Source organism: Chrysochloris asiatica, unplaced genomic scaffold (assembly GCF_000296735.1).
Source record: "Chrysochloris asiatica unplaced genomic scaffold, ChrAsi1.0 scaffold00016, whole genome shotgun sequence".
In the NCBI taxonomy this organism is placed as follows: domain Eukaryota; kingdom Metazoa; phylum Chordata; class Mammalia; order Afrosoricida; family Chrysochloridae; genus Chrysochloris; species Chrysochloris asiatica.
This window is the reverse complement of record NW_006408534.1, coordinates 23,828,646-23,837,300: the sequence shown is the minus strand read 5'-3', so window position 1 is coordinate 23,837,300 and position 8,655 is coordinate 23,828,646. Positions and strand designations below refer to the sequence as shown.

At 51.7% G+C, this 8,655-nt stretch overlaps 1 protein-coding gene across 1 annotated transcript in view; it reads right to left on the bottom strand.

Moving 5' to 3' along the window:
• Positions 1–3,333: 3,333 nt before the first annotated feature.
• HS1BP3 (HCLS1 binding protein 3) overlaps positions 3,334–8,655 on the bottom strand; it is a 55,929-nt gene continuing 50,607 nt past the window's right edge. The window contains exon 7 of the mRNA XM_006835306.1: positions 3,334–3,598. Coding sequence (XP_006835369.1) covers positions 3,334–3,598 — 265 coding nt within the window. The remainder of the gene's footprint in view (positions 3,599–8,655) is intronic.

Below are 8,655 nucleotides of genomic sequence, written 5' to 3'. Positions count from 1 at the left end.
AACCACTGTGCTACCAGGGCTCCTTCTATCAGGGTACAGAACTGAGTATGAAATCCGTGCACTGAGCATATTGACACAGCACCAAGTGACAGCTGGGCACTAAGGCCGTTGTTAAGTGCCATTGAGTCATACCCAGTATACTTTCCAAGGAGTGGCTGGTGGGTATGAACTACCAGCCCTGCATTCAGCAGTCCAGCAGTTACCCTACAGTGCCACACCAGGACTTCGGGTACTAAGGCTATGGGGCCCCCAAAGAGTGGGCTAGACTTCTGCAGTCTCCTGTTTCTGGTGTGCGGGAACCTCAGGCCAGCCCAAGTGCACAGGAGCTGAAATCAGTCTACACCCAGTACACTGACATGCCCACTGGTGCCTGAGCTCAAATGGTGGGCATTCCCTCTGGCAGGGCTGAAGACATGGGCTTGGCCAGCACTAGCCACTAGGACTGAAGCTGTCTAGAACTGGCTGGAATTGATGGCTTCCTGAGAGAAATAATACCAGGAAAAAGGGGGAGACCCCTGTCCTAGCCAGCCACTGCATCCTCCAGAGGGCTTAAATAAACAAACTCTGTGGGTCCCTAATGAAACCTCTCAGTTCCTCTTTCATTGCAAATTGGGTTGAATGGTCTTTTTCAGAATGGCTGGATCAGTTGTTCACAGGAGCCAATACACCAATTCATGTTAGTTTACAGATCCAAACTCAGGTGTGGGAGCAAAGAGCCACACTATCAGCACACAGACTCCCTCCCTGTGTTTCACAGAACCTGTTTCTTGTTCTGCAGTGGAGGCCAGTTTGCAGAATTGTTTGACTCCGAAATCTATGGGTTCCAGGAATGAAAATGGCTTCTCAGAAGCTGAGCACCAGCATGGAGTGTGGCCAGGAGGCCAGGCAGAGTTTCTCTGTGGGTTGATGACGATACCTGTGCAAGTATGCAGAACCCGGTCTGTCGTTAGAGCTGAAAGGGTCCCGGGGGCAGCCCAAGCAGGAACTGGTTCCTACTTTAAGGCGATGGGTGGTGAAGTCTGAAGAGGAGAAGGGGTTCTCCTTCTACAGAAGTCCTGGCCGAGCAGTCACTCCTTTACTGATGTGAGGCCTCCATTGAAGTCTCTCTGCCTCAGTTTACACAGTGGGAAAAAAATGACTGGAATCCTTCCTCTCCCACCTGGAAAGCTGGGGCAGAGCCTCAGCAAATCCTGGGGATCCTCGGTGCCGCTCCCCTAGATAATTCTGTTGTTACAAAGGATGATCTACCCTTCCCATTAATCGAGCACACAGGAAAAAAGATAATTAACAAAAGCTGGAATGAATCACTGAACACAGGCTTTATTGATGAAAGGATGATACAGACCTGTGGTGAGAAATGAACCTTATCTGCGAAGGCCCCAATCTTCACTCAAGTGTCCACACAGAGAATTCATGACCACTGAGAATGAAGCTGGGCCACAGCTCGATGGAGCCACAAAGCCCCCAGCCATGGACCCGGTCCCACTGTCATCTTTTGCTCCTATGTCATAGGTGAGCTTTCTCCAGGCTAACTAATCATGTCTCCAGTGTCCAAAGGAATGTTGGAGGACAGGGAAAGCCAGGGAAGGAGGGTTCAGGGAGCTGGCACTGAGAGGGAGGTGGGGAGGTGAGATGGAGAGCTAAGGGCTGTGTTACCGCAGCCCTGAAGCCTCTCTTCCTCTCCCCGAGCCTTCTCCTCAGGCAATCCTGGGTGTAAGCCCAGGGGCTGGGTCTCATTCCATCATCCATCACTGGGGCTAGGCAGCTCAAGCCCTGGAGGGCGGGGAGGAATGCCATCTCAGAATCACCTGCTTTCCCTCATTGGGCACAGGTGGAGGTGTGGATGGGCGGCCTTTTCAGGATTAGACAGGTGAAGCGGCATGTGGTAAGATGCAGGAAAGACCGGACTCAACCCTTCTGCCAGTCTCTGCAGACTGTGGGACAGGGCAGGGGCCACTAGAGACTCTGGTGGCAGCAAACAACAGGCACAGGACAACCGGGACTCTCTATGGGTTGGCTCTTGGCCTCTTTGGGGAAAGGGTCTGGTATCGTATTCCCAAAACCCCCTCCAATGCCTCTACTAGTCAGGCAGGACGGAGCCAAAGGGCAACAGTGGTTGAGTTTCATTAAAAACTAGTATGTTTCAAAATAAAACAAACAAAAAAAAACAACTATTGTGTTTCTTTAAAAATCTAGCTCTAGACATGAAGAATTTATCAAAAAATGACATCCTTTCCTTGCTTTGTTCCACGAAGCATCACTCATTCACTGAGACCTTCCTGAGTATCACACCAGGCTTGACCTGTGTCCAGGGGTTCTGGTGGCCTGGGGTGGGGGGTGGGGCAGTCTAAGGCACTGATGCTCCCTGGGCAGGCAGTCCCCACTGGTGAAAGATCAGAGAGAAGGTGCAGAGCCTGAGGGAACTCACTGCCCAGGTGGCCGCTGGGCCCTCGAAGCAGAGGCCAGAGAGCATCATGCCCTGGCCTACTGTGAGCAGGTGCAACAAGGGGCTGGAAAGCCATCCCAAGCCCAGGTCCAGGCAATATTCTAGAGGACACCATGACCTACATTGCTTAAAGTTGCAATGGTAGACCTTAGCTTCTGCCTAAAGGCCCAATGGAGGCCATGTTCTGGCCTGGCTTTTCCTGCAAAAGGCAGGAGGAGGCAAATGTGGAGCTGGTCAAGGGTGCTAGCCAGACCCCAGAGCAGCTGGGTTGGGCCTGACTTTCCTGTACTGGTACCACTAGGAAAGCAGCCTGCCTGGAATCCGGTAACTGGAGATGGCTTAGAAGAGAATTCATGTTGGATCCTTAGCTCTCCCAAACCCCCCAACTCAGGGTTCTCTCCTGGGGGCCCCTCCCAGAGCCTCCTCCAGACACCTAGAAACTCCAGAGTGGCTTGGCATGGGGAGACCACACCCCTAGCCCGGGCCTTCTCCCTGCTCTGGGGCTGGCAGCACCAGTGGGCATGAGTAGGAGGTTCCTCTGTCCCAAGTGACAGAAGGTCACCTGTTCACTCTGCCAGGTGTCCCTGAGACCTCACGTCTCACTCCGTTGTCAGAACTAGGCATCCCCATAGTCTTCCTCCCCTTCACACCCACCTGGACTGACACCACGCGGCTCCACTTCATATGGGAACCTTCACTCTCCACCCTGCAGAGCCCATTTGGATCCCACAGACCAGGAGGTAAAGGAACAAGGCAGGACAGAGGTCCTATAAGCCAGGCTTCAATCCAACCCTAACCCCCTCCCACATTCGAATTAGAGGTAAAGTCCCCACCCCTCCACAGGAGAAGGTGTGATGGACAAGAGCCCAGCCAAGGGGTAGGCAGCATCAAAAGAGACTGGGGGTGGCCTGGCCAGGTACATCCTGGTCCTGGATGTACCGCAAGATGTCCAGCTCGTCCATGGCTTGGATCTGCTGCTGCTGTTGCTGCTTCTGCTGCCCGACCACAGCTTCAGATGGATCCGCTTTGGGGGGAATGGCTGGTTTTCTGGGTAATGCTGGCTTAGCTGCGACTGGTGGCTTGGGTTTAGGCAGAGGCTTGGGTTTGGGTTCAGCACCAAGGTTCAGGATCTGGTCCAAGTCGTCTTCAATTCTACGGACCAAAATGGTTATACTCCCTACAAATGGAGCAAGATGCCCAGGTAACCTATTCCCCTGAGGACTTGGGCCCTGCCCTCTCCTTGGACCGGTTGCCCTGAGCCTTTCCTCCAATCCCACAGCACAGCGGGAGCAGAGCAGGCCCTCAGTAGCCTTGGAAGAGTTGCTTTTGTAGTGACTCCACACTAGACCCACCGACCTCTTTAGGGGACTGCTCCTTCAGTATCATTAGAAATAACACTAAGAATGGCCACTACACTATTGTGCTCTGTGCCAAGTGTTTTAAATCTATTAACTAATATGATCATCCCTTGGGGGGAGGTTCTGTGGTACCCCCACTCTGTAAATGAAGATGCTAAAGCCCAAGGAGGGTATGGCTTAAGATGAAGTTAGTGTGTGGCAGAGTCTGCCTGACTTCAGAAGCAGAGCTCCCATCTGAACCAAGTTCAGTCAGAGAAAAGAACTCTGAGCCACTGTGACCTGCAGTCTGCCTGCCCCACAATGCCCCTCGGTGGGCCAGAGACCCATCAGGTTTCAGCCTGGCTCTCAATGGCTGAACACCCATAAGTGGATCTCATGGGGCCACCTCGAGGTATTGAGCGGCAGGAAGAAGGGCCAGGTTGCAGCCTGGATGTATTCTCTTGCCTGCAGGGAGCTCTTGCTGCAACTCTTAGTGAAAAACTCACCTCCTGAAGGCCTGATACCCAACTGAAGCCCCCATTCAATCTATATTACCCGATATACTCAATACTTACCCAATAAACATTGTGCTTTATATACTTGGTGCCCTCGCATTTCAACATTCATTAACTCAATTAACTCATAATACTATCTGCTAGCAGGTATCAGCTCCAAGTTACAGATGTGAACACAGGCTCTGAGAGGCTGCCCGGTGCTGGATCACACAGCTAGTATACAGCGGAGCAGGACTGGAACCTGAAGGTGGCTGCCTGAGTTTTCTGTCGTGGGTTTGCTTTCCAGGGAACACCTATGCATTACAGCCCTTTCTCTAGCTTCAAGTTAGTGTTGATATCAGTTTCTTGGTCCCTACTTATGCTGAGGATACAGCTCCTCTAAACAGCACACTGTGGAAACAGCAGGTGACTAAGGCCCCTACCCATGTGACACTGAGGGGCTGCCCACCTTGAGGACCTACCCTGTGAACTCCATGGAAACCTCTGTGGTCTCAGAAAACCTGCATCCTCATCCCCAGCAAGTTCTTACATTGGGTCAGGATTAAGGACCCCTGCTGCCCACTTTTCTTGACAGAGGACAGTTCTGTCCTCTGTCCATTGACAGAGGACAGTTCAGTCCAGGACGTACTGCGTCTGACTGCGTCTGAATGCCTCTCAGTGATTGAAAAAATGTCAAGCACAAGAAGAACTTTAGAGTTTCGTAGGTCCTTCCAATCCCTGCCTCAGTTTTCTTATCTGTGAGGGCCTGGATGAGGTCACTTCAGGAATATTCCAGCCCCCATCACTCTAAGAAAGAATAGCTGGATCAGACTTGCATGTCTTCTGGACAAGACGGAAGTGCAGTGTGACTCCTGGCTTAAGACAGGGCATGGGAAACCGCAGGTCATGTTCAGGTCCCCAGGCGGGTGCTCTTCCTCCTACGCTCTCAGCCAGCCTGCTCTGGAATGAGGAGCCACTAGGGGTCCAACCACTCACAGGGCTGGGAGAATGGTTTGAGGAGGTTTAGGTAGAGTTACATGGAAAATTCCCAAGGACTCAAGAGGTGGAAAGGTACTTGGCCCCTTCCAAGCTTCCTACACCAGCAACTAGCTGAAATATTCAGACAGGTGCAACCCACACCTGGGCAGAGAGGTTCCTGTGTTTAGTAGGTGTCTGAGTATTCATCAGTCTGACACACATGGGCAGGTGAGAGAGGGCCACGAGCTGCAGGAAGATGACTAGGAAGGCCTTGGGCAAGCTACCTGGCCACTCTAAGTTTTGTTTTCTACAGTGGGAACAAAATGGGGACAACAGCCTCCCCTGGCAAGGCTGCACAGCACTGTGACCAGGAGACCTGGGCTCCATGCTTTACTCTACAACCCCTGCATTACATCTGGTGGCCCCTGGCAACACCATCTCCCTGCTGGGTCCTCGTCTCCCCATCTGTAAACTGGGGATCCTTCCCACCCTGCTGACTTCATAGGCATTCACATAAGGATCAAATAAAATAACAAATGGAAAGTGCTTTACAAATGTAAGGGGATCTGGCACATAGTGATTTTCTACTGAAAGCTGCTGTGTGTGGAACAAGGCATACATAAGATATGAAGGCACAAGCAACCACCCCCTCTCCTCACTGGGCACTCACAGTCCACCTGGGAAGACAGGACTTAACACCATTCAAAGGGCCCAAGAATAAGTTCAGAGAGAGGAAGGACCCCATGGGCCACAATAGGTTGGAAAAGTTTCCTGGAGAAACTAGGTCTTTCAACAAGAACAGGCCTGGCACAAATGGAGAGTAGCAAAGTGGGAATTTTGGAGCAGAGAGCTACACAGAGCAAGGGTCTAATGGTGAGAAGAATTCGCAGTGGGAACTGGGCAGGCTGGATACCAGAGGCGTCCTGCCTGGGCACTGCACCCAAGGGATAGAAAGGAGACAGGAGGCCTCTTTGGTCAGAATAAGTCCTCAGTGCTAAGGGTCTGGAGAAGGGTTCAGAAGGGTGATGGTGCCCAGCACAACCTTCCTCAACCTTAGCTCCTGCCCAATTCCTGGCCTGACTTCCTGTAAGAAGGCACAGACACCAAAGACAGTTTTTTAAAGTCTTCTTGGACTACAGAGCAGGGAGCAAAAGGAGTGTTCTACTTCAGACTCAGAGGGGCCACCTGAGCCAGGCTTCCCAGACAGGTGATGCTAGGAGGCTGTCAAACAGGGACCAGATTCCCTAAGTCACACAAATGGTTAAGTGCTCAACTACTAACTGAAAAGCTGGTGGGTTGAATCCAACCAGAGGTGAAGACATGCCTGGCAACCTGTTTCCTTAAAGTCCTAGAATTGAAAACCCTGAACCCTAAACTAGAACACACATGGGGTCTCCATGAACTGGAATCAACTTGATAGCAACTAACAGTAACAGTCAGACAAGGAGAGTCCTGGCTGCCTTCACAGAGCAGCAGCCCTTGATAAGCTCTCCCCATCTCAGCCCCATTCCTCCACTGGAAGCTGGGGCTCCAGAGAAATGTCAGGGCATGGACCCTCGCACTGCGGCTCGTAGGAAAATGAAGCAGCCGCCGAAAGCTGTGTCATACTCCAAGGTTCATACTGCCTGACAAAGCACTGACTCTTCAGAACTAATTTGTGCTGAGGTGGGAGATGTGGTGTGGGGTGACCAGCCATGATAGGAGGGGTGGAGTTTCACTTAGCATATGGTGGCTGCATGGGAACCCCTTATTTCTACTTGGGGTCTTTAAGTCACAACTAGGGAAAGGTCCCACTAACATGCAAGGTGCTCTGGAGCCCTCCCTCATCCAGGTTCAGCCTGAGTGAAGTCAACTGTACAGCGGGTGGAAGGGACTTTGAGGATGGCAGCCCTCACCCCTCTCTTCCTGGGTCCCTAATGAGGGCAAAACCCAGCAGATGATCCAACCTGGAGGCTGCTTCAAACCTGCTGGTCACACCACTCCACGCCATCTCAGGTGGCCAGCTGATGGGATAAATAGGTGGGTCTGCATGAATGTCAGAAAGCCTTTCATTATAAGGAACCTTAATTCCTGCTTGCCTAGTCAACAGGCAGACACAAAGAAGAATACAATATGATTTCTGGTCTCAAAAAGCTTAGTCTCTCATTACCAGATGTCTCTTAGAAGTGAAGACAGGGATGCACACCTCACATTCTTCAGAGCAGATTCAGAAAAAACATGCTCAGTGGCCCTTCAGCTCTATGGGATGCTAACAGACATTACAAAGGGCGGGATCCAGGGATCCAATAACAGCAGAAAATGCTGCATGGTGTTTCTCCCTTTAGCGGTCCATGCCCATATGTGTAAGGCCCTAAGAAGCCACAGAACCCTTTTGAAGGTGGCACCTTTACTGTCACACTATACCTGTGTCCCTCAGAACATGTGGGTAAGTGCTGATGTAATGGCTTCAGAATGCACTGTGCCACAAGGTCCCACTCTACCTGTCCCAGCGGGACAAGCTGAAGCTCCCTGGGCTGGGCATATTTGCTTGGCCTGCCCCTCCCCAGGGCTAATCCTTGTAATTCTCTCTCTGTGCCTCAGTTTCCCCTTTAATGAGAACAATAATCCTGATTCCTGCCATCCTGGCAGGATGTTGGGAACGAGGACACAAGATGCAAGTGAACAGATGCCAGGGGCCGGGGGGAGATGTAAATGCCAGAAGCCGTCACTGTGACTGAAGCTCGGCGGGCACTTAAGGGCTGTCTAATAGGCCGTGTCTGCTAACGAGGGGTGCAGATGACAGCCCCTGAGGACTGTACGCCTTGGCGCCATGTAAACGGTTCCTGGAAAGAGACATCCTGGCTTTCTGTAAATCGCCCAGGCACAGCCTGCATCCTGGGTGACACACAATAATGTGGTGTGGACGTGCTAAGCACACCAACATCGCAGTCTGCAGACACAGAGGCCTGGGAGAGCCCGCTGTGGCCCAGCCTCGCCAACAAGTGCTAGAGTCCCTGGTTCATCCTGCACACAGAGAAGGGACCAGAAGGGTGGAGAGAACAGGACCAAGGCAGGTCAACCTGGAGCTCTGACCCTCCCTCCCTCAGTGTCCTGTGAAATGGGAGGTCCCCAGGTAGTGTAAATGGTTTTTGCTTGACTACTACCTAAAGGTTAGCGGTTCAAACCCACCCAGCGGTACTATGGAAGAAAAGCCCAACGATCTGCTTCCATAAAGTTTACAGCCAAGAAAACCCTATGGGACAGTTCTACTGCTGAAATGAGTCAGAATCAGCATGACAACAATGGGTATGGTTTTAGTGTTCTAAGAGGCTGTTTGGTGTGATGATGACAAGTTTGGTTTAGGTTTTATAGGACGCTGTTAGGAAGATAAAACTTGCCTGGGTGATGCAAACAGTTTGCA